This window comes from Acipenser ruthenus, chromosome 5 (genome assembly GCF_902713425.1).
Source record: "Acipenser ruthenus chromosome 5, fAciRut3.2 maternal haplotype, whole genome shotgun sequence".
In the NCBI taxonomy this organism is placed as follows: Eukaryota; Metazoa; Chordata; class Actinopteri; order Acipenseriformes; family Acipenseridae; genus Acipenser; species Acipenser ruthenus.
Window position 1 is genome coordinate 46093510 of NC_081193.1, and position 17060 is coordinate 46110569.

The following is a 17060-nucleotide window of genomic DNA, read 5'->3' on the forward strand; positions in this document are numbered from 1 at the left end:
CCCATGGCTGGAGCTGTGTTTACTGTTGTAGGTTGAGCGCCTGGAATTGAGGCTGCCCTTAGGTAACACCAAATGTTCCTGTCAGAACACTGCAGTCTGATTGGTTATCATATTATCGTTAATAAAACAATTAATAATTCTCTCCCAATACCGAAACCCTAAACCTAAGGTCAGTATCCTATACTGCAGCCATTACACATCTAAAGTAAAAGTTAACCATATAATCACATTTACCTATGTGTTAGTTCAAGTTATTAGGTTAATTTGATAAATTATAAAAAAAAAAAAAAAACTGCTCCACTGAGAAATGTTTTGTCACGTCATATCACGATATCTCTATTATCCTATTGTGTTGTATGCCGGTGTTCCATATTATTAAGTATTAAAGAGCTCTTGTCAGGCCAGGTGAAAACATCGATCGTAGAAATAATAACACGTATGTGTTAAGGAGGGGTGTCTCTAAGTAAATATAGATGAATCGTGTTTAAAAATGCAATCGTTTTAAAAAGAGAAGGCTTGGAGTTGGAAATGAGGCAGATTTTACATTATATAGATAGGGGATAAGTCACTACCGGAACTCTTTGGATTCCCATGATGCATCGCTTCGACAGGGACTGAAGAAAAGGCGGAGTTGACTATTTTGTCTATAAAGAATAGCTTTGGCGAAACCATTGAAGCTTGGTTGAGGGAACAAATGGTTTGGGGTTGGGTCAGGCAGTGGTAGCACCGGTTAGACTCATTGTCTAACTGTAAACAGTAATGAGAGGAGGAAAATAAAAAAAACATATTTGTAATGCAAACTTTTAAACACTCGTTTTTAAAATGACAGATATTAATAAGACCATCCAGAAATGGCATGCCAGTTTTAGTAAAGGCACAGACTTTGATTCCTGGGGACAGTTAGTGGAGGCAATTGATGAATACCACATGTAAGTTGCAAACATTTTCATATATCAATTCATTGTGAATGAAAATGAAACAAAATAACTTTTTTTTTCAGTTTTGGTGTTTTCAAACAAAGTGTTAGACCGATGTTTTTATTTATATCTAGTGTAATTGTATCTGTCGTTTTTTACTTTATGAAAATTACATCTGTATAGCTATTTCAATTCTGGCATTTCATGGTTACTTATTTAATAAAAGTAGAATCCTCATAACTTTGTTAATATTTATAAGTTGCAAACCGTTGGATTATCAGTGCAAATAATTATCATATGATGTTGTTTTAAAATTTGCTTCCTCTATCAGTAACAGTCAGTGTTAACTAGATGTCTTTTGGAATGTTTCGGTTCGGCACTTAGTTTGTAGAGATGTAGGGTGCGTTCACGGAGATTATTCTGAACAGATTCTGTGCAGAATCTGACCAATTTAGCCAACCCATTGGTTAAACTGGTCAGATTCTGCGCAGAATGATCTCTGTGTGAACACACCCGTAGCCTGTTTTACAACCACCCTCCCTTACTAGGTAGCAGTTTAATGCGTTTTGTGTTTGCATTTGCAACGCACGGGTAAACGCCTTCTTATAAATTCTCTCTCTCTCTCTCTCTCTCTCTCTCTCTCTCTCTCTCTCTCTCTCTCTCTCTCTCTCTCTCTCTCTCTCCATCCACTACATACGCAATTCTCGGACCAGTATGAAGTGAAAGTTGATACTGTTGAGCCACCAGCTCTAATTTATATGCTAGATAAATCAAAGCTTGTTTAAAAAACAAAATAGTACAGAACAGGTTAAAGGTACAGTGTCCATAATAAAACACAATTCATATGTATGCCCTCCCTGTTTAGGTTTAGCCTTTTATCCATTTTGTTTATATTCCTCGGATAGTTTTAATCTGTAAACAGATCATTTATTGTAGTGTGGAATTTATATTGTTAATTTACTTTTCTGCTTGGTGGTTATTTTGGTTACCCTGACCCACAGTCCAATATAGTAATTAACAAATAGAAACCTTTTAGCTACTGGGTAAATACATTGGCTTTTAAGTTTCCATTCAGATAGTCCCAGTATAGTAAAGCACACACATGTGTGTGTGTGTGTAATATATATATATATATATATATATAAATATGCATTCTCTTGTAATTTTTTTTTGGTTTTGAGTAGGTTTACAAAACTTCCTCACTGCATGAGTTATTTATTGCACAAGGTTTTATTGTTAGAAAAGAGAAGGCCAAAACTGGTTACCATTTTAACCAGTATGTAAATATTAGCTTTACATAAATACACAAAACAAAAATACCATTTGTAACTAAGGAGATTTATTTTGTTCACTGTATAGAGCAGATATGTCAGATGATATACCTCCCTCTTTGCTACCATCACAAGTACATGACATTTTTAATTAAACTGGCAATGTATTAGGTATAGTATGTTGGAAACATGATAGTGATGTTGTACTACGATGGAGTAATCCACCATAGCTGTCATATAACACATTATTAATGCAAACTGTTTGTGGTTTTTATTTAGATTAGCAAGGCATCTACAGAAAGAGGTTCAGTCATCCAATTCTTTTGATTTAACAGAAGATCAAAAGGTAGGTTTCTACTTTTGCAGGGGTGCCGTTGCATTATACAAAACTGTGAATATTTGTCATTTAGTCAAAGGGAAAATAGCTCTGATTCTAAAAGCTAATTTCCCTCTTGATTTAGCAGTTAAGCTCACTGAGACTGCACATATCTGATTGGGTTTGTGATTAAATGAGTAGAAATGAGTCACTGCTGGAAGCAGCACCTTGAAAAAGCGACCCTATTGAAATGCTGCTTGATTTGATCTCAACCATCCATGGTTACAATCTCATGTTTTTACGCACTAAACTTGTTCTTGGTTTAAATACAACTTTCACTATCAATTTACTATGGAGTATATCATTTAGATTTTGATTTTAAATCTGAAAAAAAAGTATAAAATGTTTGAAGGATCAGGACGTTTTACTGCTAGGGTTCTTAAAATAATAAAACAAGTACAAATTTGTAAAGTAAAATACAGAATGATAAAGAATTGGGCCACTTTATTTTGATTACACTACTGATGTCCCTGTTTCTTTGTTAAACGGTGCTTTGTAGAATAAAAAATAAACCAATCTGTTAAATGCTACTTGCTTTTACTAGCCAGTAAACCTCTGAACAGTGAATGAGGGCAGCCAGCACATTAACTGATGCATTGAGGTTTCACTGTAACATAGCATAGAAACAGTCAATCAAAGGATCTCCCAGTACTGAGGGTGTGTGTGCATGCACTCAGAGAGGAGACCATTACCTCCAAAACAGCTACCTACGGGGTGGGGTGGGGTGGGGTGGGGTGGGGTGGGGTATATGTGTGTCTGTGTGTAATATATAATTTTTTTTCTTTCTTTTTTACATCAGTCTTGGAATGTTGTGATTATGTTTTTGTCTTTACAGAAAACATTAGGGAAAGTTGCAACATGCCTTGAATTGCGGAGTGCAACTTTGGAGGTATGTGTCGGATTAATTGACTTTTTTTTTATTTGCGAAATCAGAAGAAACAAATCTCTACGGTCATTGTAGGTAGACATAAGTGATTGTTAATGTATTAGAAGAGGTCCCCTCCCCTTGCATATATATCCTGGTTTTTACATACAGTGCTTTAGATTAAAGCTGTACCCTGTTACTAACCACTTCCTGTACTGTATTAAGGCTGAATAATGACTATCACTCAAAACAAGTTTGTGTTTACAGTACAGAATTGCATTATTGGGGCTGATGTATTTGATGTATTCTTTTCTTTGTTTCCTTTATTAATTTAGTCCACCCATCCCCAAGAAGAGTTCAAGCTGGAAGATCTGAAGAAACTAGAACCCAGTATGTACTTTTTAAACTGATGAACTGTATGCAAGTGTTACATTACAAAAACACAGAGCCAGCATAAGACATTGTAAAAAAAAAAAAACTAAATTGACTAAATTGCTATTCAGATTATTTTTTTACTACTGCCATATCTTATCATTTAGTGTTTAAAGTTTACAAATAATAATGGTGTACTATTTAAAAATAAAACTCCTCTTAGTGTCCTCAAATTCCTCAAACTATTTTAAGTGATACAGCAATACAATGTTGGGGACAGATATACAGTGGAATCGCTCCACTGTAATGGTACAGCAATAGAGTGGTGAGTCTCTTTTGGGAGGGTAAGGTATTCTGACCAGAGTTATCTTAGGCAGCTTTTGATTGGAATATTGAAGGTAAACCTGACATCAATATTAAGAATTGCTATAACGATTTGCCACAGAGTTTTCCCAATTCTTTCTCTACTTCTGCTTGAAAGGACACAGGTGCAACCAAAACATGTGAATAATGTATAGATTACTTTATAATGTAGTTTGTGTACAGTCAGAAAAAAACTTTGTAATGTTCATTTTATGTTTCTTCTCTTTATCAACAGTCATTAAAAATATTCTGACTTTTAACAAAGATTTTCCTTTTGATGTTCAGCCAGTCCCTGTAAGGTAATTTAAGATTCGTCACCTGTTATACATTTTTTTTTATATATATATGTATATTTTAATACACTTTGTTATATTGCAGCATTGCAGGTAAGACTCAAATGAAGTTATTTCGGGCTTCTTTATGCACAACACAGAGATCAGTGGTGGAAGTGTACAAAACTCACTGCAATACAGTGATCCACTGTGGGGGATCATAGAAAACATACAGGGAAATTTTAAAAGTTTCTGTTAATAGTGTTTACCTGCATCACTTACAAATGTTTTTTTAGAAATAGTAAACTATATATAATCGCTATTTTGATAATGAATTACATAAGTGTACAAACCTGCCCCGACTTTCCCCAAAATCAAAAGGTGTCTAGAGTGCAAAAGTGCATTACATTTTAGCAACCTTAGAAAAAAGACTTGAACAATCACCAAAACTGACCCTTATCAGTTAAAAAAGAAAGTAACCTCCAGGCACTGGGGCGTTAATCTTTAAAAAGTAGATTGGATTAGCAAAGTGTGGGCTTTTCATACAGAGGTATAAACAGATTTATTGCAAAAAAATATAATTAGGGCTTCTGATTTTCAGTTTTAACCGATAAAACCTGATAAAACACCACCGATACAAAAAAAATGAAATCGGTGGCTAGCCAATAAACACAGGAAAACACCTGAAAAACTGTGGAAATGGTTAATCAATTCACGTTGACTTTACCCTTTTCCCATTAAAAAATAAAACCTACTACAAAAATAATAAATACATTTCCCAGTGCTGCTGGGCAATGTCCTGCCTTCCTGACTTGCGCCTATCATTGATTCGTTCTGAATACTTTAAGCCCGCCCCAACTTCTCAGTGAAAGCACATTACTACATTTCTATTGGAGACTCCGCTTGCGAGATTTAAAACGAGATTACAATCAGGATGGAGGCTTGTTAGCAGGATTTAAAGCTGTATTACAGTTAAGATACAGAGGATTTAAAACAGAATTGTGGCGAAATGTACAAAAATGCCTACACACAAAAACCCCAGAAGAATGTGCCCGTGACCATATGGATTTTGTTGTGGAAGAGAGCAAAGGAAAGAAGGTACAACTTAAGTGTGCAAGTACTGTTGAGTTACTATACATATTTTAACAGAAAAAAAAAAAACGCTCAAGCATTTTGGAAAGTAACCGAAAACACAAATTTCATACAGTATATAAAAAACGAAAGCACCGAAAAATACAATTAATAAAACCAGAAAAACAGAAGCCCTAAATATAATGTATTTGCGTTTTAGTGCAGCCCATTCTGTGCACATCTCTTCCTTTTTTTTTTTTAAGGAAGATTTTAGCACCTGGTGAAGAAGAGAATTTAGAGTTAGAGGAAGAGGATGATGCTGGAGCAGGATCGCCAGATTCCTTCACTACAAAAGTGCCTGGTAAAATTACACCGTGTAACAATTTTTTTTTTTTTTTTTTTGGTTCCTGGGTAGTAAGTGTTATTTCCTAATTGCTTATGCCTCAAAAGTATAGAAAATGGCTATAATTCCCCACAAACTTTGCTTTTGTGACCAGGACAGTCATATTTTGTAATTTACCTATTTTCCAGAACATTCCAGATAGATTCAGTGCTGAGTAAACTTGGAGTAACTTCTAGAACTTTCTAGAACTTTCCAGTAATATAAATAGTAGTATAAATACAGGGGCCTTAAGCCCACCAGTTCAGTTTAGTTCCAGCTGCCTAAGTGGATACATATCTGCATTTTTCTGAGATGGCATCAAGAGGCTGCAAGCATCCGGCAGACGCATTTTGAGACTTCAAAATGGTGGCATTCCTGATGGGTCGCCAAGGCGGTTTTACTAAGTTTCCCTGCTATCTTTGCCTTTGGGACAGCAGGGACACCAAGGCGCACTACCACAGGCGGGACTGGCCACAGCGGACCGAGTTCTCTGTGGGGAGGAACAACGTCAAGTGGGAGCCACTGGTGGACCCCCGGAAGGTGCTGATGCCACCACTGCACATCAAATTGGGCCTTATGAAACAATTTGTCAGAGCTCTAGATAAGGAGTCGGCAGCCTTCAAGTACCTTCAAGACTTCTTCCCTAAGCTGTCTGAGGCAAAGGTCAAAGCCGGTGTCTTCGTCGGACCACAGATAAAGAAGATCCTGGAGTGCAATGAATTCCCCAAGAAGCTCACTAGTAAGGAGAAAGCGGCTTGGAACAGCTTTGTCGCAGTGGTTCGGGGCTTCCTGGGCAATCACAAGGCCGAAAACTATGTGGAGCTGGTTGAGACTCTGGTGAAGAACTACGGCACAATGGGCTGTAGGATGTCCCTCAAAGTCCATATCCTTGATGCTCATCTTGATAAATTCAAGGAGAACATGGGAGCGTACTCGGAGGAGCAAGGCGAGCGCTTCCACCAGGTTATACTGGACTTTGAACGCCGCTACCAAGGACAGTATAACGAGAACATGATGGGAGACTACATTTGGGGGCTGATTCGTGAAAGTGATTTACAGTATAATCGTAAATCTCGAAAAACTACTCGCTTCTAAATCTTTTGTAGTCATTTTTGTATTACTTTAGTATAAATACATGTTCATTTGGATTCATATGTTGTTTTTTTCTGACTTTATGTGAACGAAAAGACACAAATTCGCCCGTTTTCTCATTGGAAATAGGTACATTTCAAAATATCACTGTCCTGGTCACAAAAGCAAAGTTTGTGGGGAATAATAGCCATTTTCTATACTTTTGAGGCATAAGCAATTAGGAAATAACACTTACTACCCAGGAACAAAAATTGTGTTACATAGTGATGATGATGATTATTATTATTATTATTATTATTATTATTATTGTACACAAGGGATTTAAAGTGGTTGTTGTTGAGGTATCCATACCATCATGTTGTGATGAATCTTGGTAAGGACTCTCTTTAGCTTTAGCAATATTGAAAATACAGTAAAACGGTTGCCTAAAAACTGCTGGGGTCTCCGAGAGGCTCACCTGGTAAAAGCACAGCCATGTGGTGTGCAAGGTGAGTCATACAGCGCAGGTTCGCATCCTGGCTCTGCTGAGTCAACGGTTTGGGGAATTGCTGCGGTGAGGAGAAAAAAATAATTGGGCATTTCAAATTGGAGAGAAAATAATTGGGCACTTTTTTATTTAATAAAAGAAAAAAAAGTTAAATTAAACACTGAGGCTGCTGAAGATAGTTGATGGAAGGTACTACACAGATATTACAATTTTAACAAATACATTAAACTGCTGTTACTCTTAAGAGCTGGATCCAAGCAATATGTTTAATATCCCTTTAAAAATCTTAACTGGCATGCATTACATTGAGGATTGAGAAATACAGTGTTCTTTATCGAGTCTGCTTTTGTCACAGTACTACTGTTGTGTATTGCAGTGTTGCTGTGTAATATCTGACATTTGTTTTATTTCATGCTGTTTTCTGCTGGTCCTGCGCATGGCTTCATCATTCACTCTCCTAACTGCCTGCTGCATTCATAGGAGCTTTTGAAGGTATAGTAACATTGTTCTTATTGGCCTATACATTATATTGTCATGCACTTGCAATGGCCGTTTGTTCTCGTGCTGTTTTAGTATATTTTTGCAGTACATAATAATGTACATACTGTGGAATACATTTGATGTGTTCTTAAATCTTAGAGATATACATGCAATTAATTACTAAAAAAAATATTCAATTGTGAATATATATTTTAATGTTTTTGTTTTCAACATAAATTAGTCATCTTGGTAACATTATATCGCTGTGAGGGGCACAAATCTGTAAATAGTATGATTTTAGATACAAACGGTGATTCTGTTTGCCTAACCTAATGCAAAAATGATTTGTTTTCATTGTCAGGCACTTTGTTACCACGGTTACCTTCTGAACCAAAAATGACACTACTTACAATTAATATAGAAAAGATTGGACTTAAAGACGCTGGACAATGCATTGATCCCTACATAAGCGTTAGCATAAAGGGTAGGAAGGGTTGCTTTTTTTCTAAATATTTTGGCTTGTGATTTATACTCTACAGTTACTTGTTAGCCTGTTCTTATAAAGGGTTTATATTAATCTAATACTATAATTATAGACATTATAAACAAAAAGGCTTTTTGTCCATAGATGGTAGTTGTTATGAAAGTTCTTGCTCTGACTAGACACTATAAATACAACTTTGAGGTACAAAAAAAAATGTAAAAATGTACATTACATGGTCTTTAAGATTTACCATTTAACCACTTAAATATGAGACCATATTACTATGTTAATATTTACTTGTACTGAAATTAGTTGACACAGTCTTCAGTCAGCAACATTTGTAGCTGAACATTATCATTGTCTGATGCTGTTTTAAACCAGCCATTTTACTTTTCAGTAAGTATTCTTTTTCATACAGATTTGAATGGGATTGATTTGAACCATATGCAAGACACTCCTGTGGTTTCACGAAAGGAAGATACATACATTCATTTTAATGTGGACATAGAAATTCAAAAACATCTGGAAAGACTACCTAAAGGTTTGTTGCCTATCTTGCCACTTGACTGAAGTTATTTTGATGTTGACCTATTGTTGCATTGAAATATACATACAGTATTGGTACCCTACACTTAATGTAAGATTTCAAGAAAACGTGTTTAATACTTGCATTTAGTGACCATTAGCGACAAATTAATGACAAAGACCAAAATACACAAGTTCCTGTAGTTTAACAAACAATCTTTTATATTAAAAAAAACACTGAAGCAATTTAGAATATTTGTTTGTGACAAAAGTATTGGCACCTTTACATTAAGTGTAAAGGTGTAATAGAACTAATTCAAGGTATTCATTGATTGAAAACCATTACACAGTAACTAAGCTGCATTATGAAGTCAACAACCAGAAAAAGAGGTCATTATTTTCAACATTTGTTGAAGAACGTTTTGGCAACACAGCAGATGATGGTCAAGAGAAAGAAAATGGATTCACGTTTGAGAAAAGCACTCCTAGCAAACTACGACAAAGGACTTGGCTACAGAACAGTATCAAAGAAATATGGAATACCAAAATCCACAATCCGAGGAATAATCAAGAACCACAGAAGAAATTTCATTGAAATGCTTGAAAGTAGTGGACATTCAAAGAAAATTACAGGTACAGCAGTTATTACAGCAGAATTGTCCAAACAGCTAAAACATATTCCAAGATTAAAAGCCAAGGACTTAAAGAAAGATTTGGAAACATCAGGTATAATAGTACATGAAAGAACAGTACAAACCACACTGAAGAGTTGTATACATGTAGACCTTGCGGCAAACCACTTTTTAAAGAAAATTCATAAAACAAACAGTCTTAGGTAAGCCAAGAATTAAGAACAGGAATCTGAAGCATTCTTCAGCAAAATTCTCTGGTCTGATGAGTCTAAAATATCACTTTTCCCCCAAAATGAACCATAGTAAGTTTGGAGAAAAAAGGGTACAGCCTTCAATAAAGAAAATTGTGTACCTACAGTTAAACATAGAGGTGGTTCGATCATGATATGGGGGTGTTTTAGGAGTTCAGAGGCTGGAGACATTGATGTGATTTAAAGATCGAATAGATGCAGCCATGTATCAAAACAATCTACACCAAGTACAATGATACCATCTGCTCCTAGGCTGATTGGCAGGCAGTTTATTTTCCAACACCACAATGACCCAAGCATATAGCAAAGTCAGCACTGGAATTCTTGAAAACAGAGATAAAAGTTCTGGAATGGCCTTTGTAATCACCAGAGCTCAATCCAATAGAAATACTTTGGACTTGATCTGAGCTGAAGGAAATATGCAATAGAATGGGCCAAAATTTCACAACAAGACGTAACAATTCTTAACCAGTATATCATAAATGTCTGAAAGCTGTAATTAAAAGCAAAAGGAAGACACACAAAATACTAAAGAAGGGGTGCCATTACTTGTCGTGAATAAATATTTGAAATTGTTTAAGCGCTTTATTTATTTATTTATTTATTTATTTATTTATTTATTTTAATTGTTTGTTAAACTATCAGAAATAGTTTGTTCTATTAATTACTGGCTAATGTTCACTACATGCTTGTATTTAACATGTTTTCTTGAATTATCTTACTACATGTAGGGTGCCAATACTTGCGACTGTAAATACACTATTTTATATCTCAATTATGATCATGCTAAAATGTGAAAATTTACATTTATTCTGTAATAATTTCACATTTAAGGGTGGTACACACCAGATGCGATGCAACAAAATGAATAAAACCTATACTTTTGAGAAGTATCTTTTACACCACAGGCGACACCAGGATGACACTGGAGCGACGCAAAATAAATAGTATTGAATCCTATTTTTTACGATTTCTTCACGCAACAACTAGGAATTGACCAATCCGAGAACAGCTTCAATGCATGGAGTCCACCAGGGTGAACCAGTATCCAAAATGCGGAAAAATACTACTTGCTGTTGAAAAATACCGAGAGTTTGATGACATTATAAAGATACAGAGATGAAAGATAATATGGGAGTCCATTTCGAAGGAACTGGATTAGCCTGGTATGTGTGATTTATTGTCATAGATGTTGAAATACCGTTGGAGAACACACTGCTTTTACTGTGTTTTCTTGCTATTCTCTGGTTAAATGAAAGTGTGTAACGAAGCAGTAGACCACAACAGAAAGGACACTCGTATCAAGCACCTTTTTAAAAGCAAGAAACGCATAAAAAGAAAACGGCTGCAGAGCGACTCTGGGGAGACTGAAAAAGCAAACTACTCTTTTAAGTTTGTTCACTACTTGGACAAGTTAGAGACTTGGCTAGATTTCAGTTGATGGAAGCTTTGATAAAAGCAGACATCCTCTGGAAAAGGTAGACAACCCTATCTTTTTAAAAACTTTTTGGAAGAAAACTTGAAAACTGTGGGAGTCGTACCATCAGCCTGGCTGAGAAAACAGTAAGCCCAAGAGGCGACATTTTAGAGTTTGTTAAAGATAGATGGCTGTCTATAATGGTACATGAAATGACACGCAACAGAGATTGTCGACCACAAAAATAACTGTCCAGCAGTCTAACTGCTACAGTCCATGTTCCTAGAAAAAATGGATGGAGCAATAATATCAGTCAATTGCCAAACAAATCTCTGCATTTGTTTCTGGCGTCAGGCTGGCTGTGACGCTATTGACACCAGTGCCAGGGCTGTGGTAAGTGCGGTGGCTGCTCGGAGGTGTATATCCAGATAAAAACGTTGGCACTAACTCCAGATACACAGGCCAGGATACTGGAGTTACCCTTCCAGGGTGACTTGTTCTTTGGCACTCAAGGACTCTCTGTCCCAGATGGAGACAAGACCAGCTATTCGGTACTGTTCAAAGGGATGACAGGTGCGCCATTCCAGAGAGGTTCTTTCAATAGATTTTTTTTAGACATCAACCACAACAATCCCCTTTTGAGAGATAGACACATTTTCAACTTGGTCAAGGAGCTAGACCATACAAACCCCAGAAGGAGGTAAGCCCTCCTACTTCTTGACACCTCTTACCATCCAGTGCCTTTTTCCCCTTACCGCTGCCAGTAGGGGGGGGGGGGGGGGGGGGGTCTCATTTTTTTTTTTTTTAACAAACTGGCAGAACATAACATCAGATCCCTGGGTCCTCGGGATCAATATGGTTACAAAATACCATTCCAACCTCAGCCTCCAGTAACAGGCATCATCAAAAAACTGATGGACTGGTCACACACAAGGAAACTTCCTACAATAAGAAGTCAAGTCCATGCTCCTTTCCTGTGCCATAGAACAGGCCCCCTCATCTTCTCAAAGGCAGGGCAATTACTCAGAATACTTTAACTCAGAAAAAGAACAGGAAATTCAGACCTATTCTAGACCTCAGAAGTCTGAACAGATACATCCTGTCAGAAAAGCTCAAGATGGTATCCCTAGCCACCATTACTAAGGCAGTCCAACCAGGGGACTAGTTGATTTCTATAGATTTAAAAGATGCCTACTTCCATCTCCGTATACACCACAGCTACAGGAGATATCTCAGTTTGTCCATCCAGGACCGTCAGTACCAGTTCTGAGTGCTTCCTTTTGGGATTTCCACAGCCCCCAAGGTATTCACCAAGGTGATGGCAGAGGTAGCAGCACATCTTGGAGGTATGGGCATCCACATCTATCCCCTATCTAGATGATTGGTTGCTGAGCGCTCCCTCCAAAGAAAAAGCCTAAGAACACAGGACCAGGGCTCTTCTGCTTTTTCAGAACCTGGGCTTACTTCTTAATCAAGAAAAACCATCACTCTCTCTAGCTCAATTTCTTGTTTTCCTGAAAGCCCAGTTCAATACACTAACAGGAAGAGTGTACCTCACAGAGGAGAGAGTGACCACAATTCGTCAACTGGCAAGTCACTTCAAAGGTGCCGAAAGGTAGTACACTGGATATTCAAAACACTAGGCCATCCACAAGTAGACCTGTTTGCTACAACAGAAAAAATTCAAAAGCCACTTTTCTGCTCCCATTTATGTCAGAAAACAGACATGACAACAGTGTCCATTTCATGGTCAAGAAACCTAATGTATGCATACCCACACCTGCGACTAATCCCATCAATACTCTGGAAGGTCAAAAGAGACAAGGCAAGCCTCATCTTGGTAGCACCTAACGGGTCCAAGAGGTTTTGGTTTTCAGAAATCCTGGAAATGGCTGAGACGGGGCCCCTGCACTTACCGGTAGGCCTCGATCTACTGTCACAGAACAGTAGGAGTAGGGTCCGCCTCAATCCGTCAGTACTTCAACTGACTGTCTGGAAGTTGAACGGCAACTTTTAAAAGAACAAGGACTATCGGAGCAAGCAAAAAACATCCTTCTTGCATTCAAGAAACCTTCCACTTTCCAGGCTTCTACAGGCAAATGGAGAGAATTTATTTGCAATTCCAAATTCCTGCACCATACAACTGTATACAACTGTACATATCTGTATATGATTTTTTTTATCCTACCTCAGTCACCTGTTTCATAAGGGTCTCTCTCTTTCCTCCATCAAGGCTCATATTGCTGCGATTTCCAGCATTTTACCTGGCTGGGCAGGCCATCTGGTGTTCTCATCCTATGACATCAAAATTTATTTGGGAGATTAACCATCTAAGACCCCCACGAAAACATATATTTTTTTAAAGCTGTCATGCTTTTGAACCCAAACCTTGTCAACTTACTGGACAGAAACAACTGACTTTTGGCGTCCTTACCTGGGTATTCAGAGGCCGCTGTGAGAGAAATGGGAGGATATCGAGCTGTAGCTTTGAAGAGCCTCAGGACACCAATTCATTTATCTTTTGGTCTTCAGTGAAGGGTCATTTCCATCACCCGCAGCAAATGGCTGCAAAGTGTCTAGCTGTACCCAGCAATACTAGTGATGTCGAAAAAATCTTTCGGTGTATGAGCCTGAAGCCAACACCTCGCTGAGCTAGCAGAAGTATATATGAACAAATAAACTGAATGGCTTTGTATACAGCGTGGTTTTTTTTATTATTATTTTTTTAAATATATAAACGATTCAGTCATTAGCACTGCAGAGAAAATTCAGTAAGGTAACTACACTTGTTTTTAATTTTAATACTTCATAGTTTTTGCTGTATTTTCATATGCATTTATGGCTGTGTTGTTCATAAACTTAAGGATCAGTGTGCAAAGAAGGCTTAAAGGCCAGTGACTTATTTTGTCTCTCTGTTCTGGTCTTAGTTAATGAACATGTTTTGTACAGAACTTTGCATACTTTTTCACAATGCAGAATGTGTTGTGTAGATTTAATTCAAATTTGTTGCCATGCTTCTGAAAAGACTTTTGAATGCTGGTGGTGGGGAATTAAAGTAGAGAAGCATGTCAGTCTCAGACAGGCTATAGTGCACAGTGCTTCATTCATGGAACAGAATACAAAGAAACACTAATATGCAACCCCACCTCACTTGCCTACAATCAGCATTTCTTGCTGGAATAGCAGTAAGCATGGCAACAAATTCTCTAAGTTTAACAACAATTGATAATCATACAGAACCCAATGAAACAATATATAAAATAAGGTTTTATAGATGGAGTCTTTAGAGTATGGCTATTTATTTGGCTGAAATGATTTTTGCTTGATGTGGGCTGCAGATTTATTTGTTTGTTTGTTTTGCAGGGGCAGCTATTTTCTTTGAATTGAAACACTACAAACCCAAGAAAAGGTTTACCAGCACAAAATGTTTTGCTTTTATGGAAATGGATGAGATCAAACCTGGGCCAATTATTGTAGAACTGTAAGTACAGCAGGTGCTTCTTGTGAATCCTGGAGGGGTGCTGACATTTTTTTTGGTTTGTGGAATTGTCATGTGTTTGTGAACAGAGGAACAAAAAGTAATTTCAGCAATTTACATAGACAACAGGAGTCGTATGTCGTATGTAATAAAAAGGGTGCAGATCTAAAAATTAGCATAGTCCAATTTTTATGTTATGTTGTATTTTATACTGCTTTGTGTATAATTTGATGTGATTGTCATGCATTTAAATAATCTCAACACTAAGATAAAACTTTCGTCGTACTATACTGCTGGTATTTTAGTGTAACTGTGGTACCAGAATTTTGATTGATTTCCTACATCATTTCAAAAGCAATTTTAAGGTTGTACTGTAGTTATATAATATCATTAAACGGAGCCCAAGATGGTACTTGTTAACTAACAATTGAACTGACATGGAGTTACTTCAAACTGGGTCTGATATATTTGCTGATCTTGTCTTACAGATACAAGAAGCCAACGGATTTCAAAAGGAAGAAACTTAATTTACTGACCAAAAAACCACTCTATCTCCATCTCCGCCAGACATTGCACAAGGAATAACCTGGACCAAAACTGCAGTACATGTTCAATGAACCAACTCACACCACTTAACCACAGTAGTTGTACGTAGCAGGGTCATCCAACATACCGTGCTAAAAGACTAACGTACCTTCCTATCCTGTTACCATAGCAATGAACCAACCTCTTTAGTTTCTGAGCACATTGTCATAATACCTGAGGTAGGTCTTTTCATTCCTCCCTGCAACATGGAATGGTCCAAAACAACATGTAGGGTGTTGAACGTGCTTTGGACATATACTAAAGAATTTGAAGGAAGACCATGTAGAAATCACCTCAGACACCAGCATCTTTACAGTAACTATAAGATTATGTAAACATACTGCTCCCCTCTCCTTGGTGGAATATTTTGTGAGAAATATGTGCTGGGTCAGTGGTGTGACTTACACAAGGGAGAACCACAAAATCTTGACTCTGTATGATCCTGTTATGCTTATAATGGTTAAAACAACTAATTTATTTGCAATTTAATTTTTAATCTTGGTTTTAGTTGTATATTTAATTGATACAGTTACTGCATCCATCTCATTCAAATGTGTTTTATTACTGATATTATTATTATTATCCTCCAAAAAAACAGCCCATCAGAAAAAAAACTTTTTCTTATTTCTGGATTGATATTGTTAGCCCCTCTCTTTATGGTTTTATATTTATTTACACAGACTTCTATAGAAAAACTGCACTTTGCTGTTAAATTGTTTGAACCAACTGCTCAATCACAATGGAGTCAGTTTGTTACTCACCTTACTGCATTTCACATTAAACTATAGGTTTTCTTATCAGTTTCCTTTAAAAGGGTATCTGTTAAACTCATATACTCAAACTGTTTTTCATTGCCAAAAAAAAAAAAAAAGGGTGTTCCACTGAAAGTAGTCCAGTAACTATTACAACGTATAAATAAATAATCCCATTACAAACTGAGTTTACACAGTAATGTCACTCCGGACATGGACTAAATGCCAGCATCTAACTGAATATTTACGGGGCTACTTTCAAGTGGGACACCCTGTATCGTACTGACATGATGTAGCTTGATTCACAAGCTTGCAGAGATCCTGAATTAAAAAAAGTACTCTCAAAACTGGCGGGTTTCACGTGTTGCTGCTTGTAGCAGAAGAACTGTTAGAAAGTGTATTTTGAGAAGTGAAGGCATGTTTTCAGCAAGCAGATTCTACAGCAGACTAGATGCATTCTGTGATACTGGAACTAACAGATACAAGTAATAGTCTTTCTATTCAGTGAACTGTCAAGACAGTTAAAAATAAATAAATAAATAAACTTCCCATACATAAATCCTTCACTTTTAGTGCTGTGCTCCATAATGCAGTGCCGTGACTGACGTTGTTTCTGGCCTGACGTCACCCCTACAGCTAGCCTGTCACAATGCAACATACCCACGTGCCAATTGAAATACGTGTTCATCTGTAACCTCCATCAAAAAGAAAGGTAGACCTGTCTGTAAAAATACTTTTGACACTAGACAATTTTTTAAAGTTGCGTTATTATTATTTGTAGGCCAGGAAAATGTAATTGTATATAGAAAACTGCTCTTACAAAAGGGGTTTTCAGAAAGGTATAGACACTAATAATAATACTGTTTGGGAACCATTTTCTTCATCACTATTCGTGGGTAAGATGGTCGCAGAACTTATCTTAACCTGTGTTTTACTGTGGTGCAAAAAGCTTGTCTGAGAAAATGTAGTTTGAAGTGCTCGAGTGGTG

At 36.9% G+C, this 17060-nt stretch overlaps 1 protein-coding gene across 5 annotated transcripts; it reads left to right on the forward strand.

The window, feature by feature from the left end:
• The first annotated feature begins 578 nt into the window (after positions 1–578).
• LOC117402680 (axin interactor, dorsalization-associated protein) lies at positions 579–16120 on the forward strand. Of its 5 annotated transcripts, none has more exons than XR_009328707.1 (11): positions 580–929; positions 2468–2534; positions 3400–3453; positions 3765–3819; positions 4400–4463; positions 5771–5868; positions 7949–7960; positions 8310–8432; positions 8851–8973; positions 10831–11006; positions 14621–14733. XR_009328707.1 is itself a non-coding variant. In XM_034004059.3 (11 exons), exons 1-11 carry the CDS (start codon positions 823–825, stop codon positions 15318–15320), a joined length of 918 nt encoding a protein of 305 aa, XP_033859950.1. In that variant the 5' UTR covers positions 586–822; the 3' UTR covers positions 15321–16120. The 5 variants fall into 5 exon arrangements, 4 of the variants coding, with proteins under 4 accessions (XP_058880266.1, XP_058880267.1, XP_033859950.1 ...); XM_034004059.3 differs by lacking the exon at positions 10831–11006 and adding an exon at positions 15224–16120 and having other exon boundaries at positions 586–929; positions 14621–14738; XM_059024283.1 differs by lacking the exons at positions 10831–11006; positions 14621–14733 and adding an exon at positions 13491–14614 and having other exon boundaries at positions 579–929.
• Positions 16121–17060: the final 940 nt, after the last annotated feature.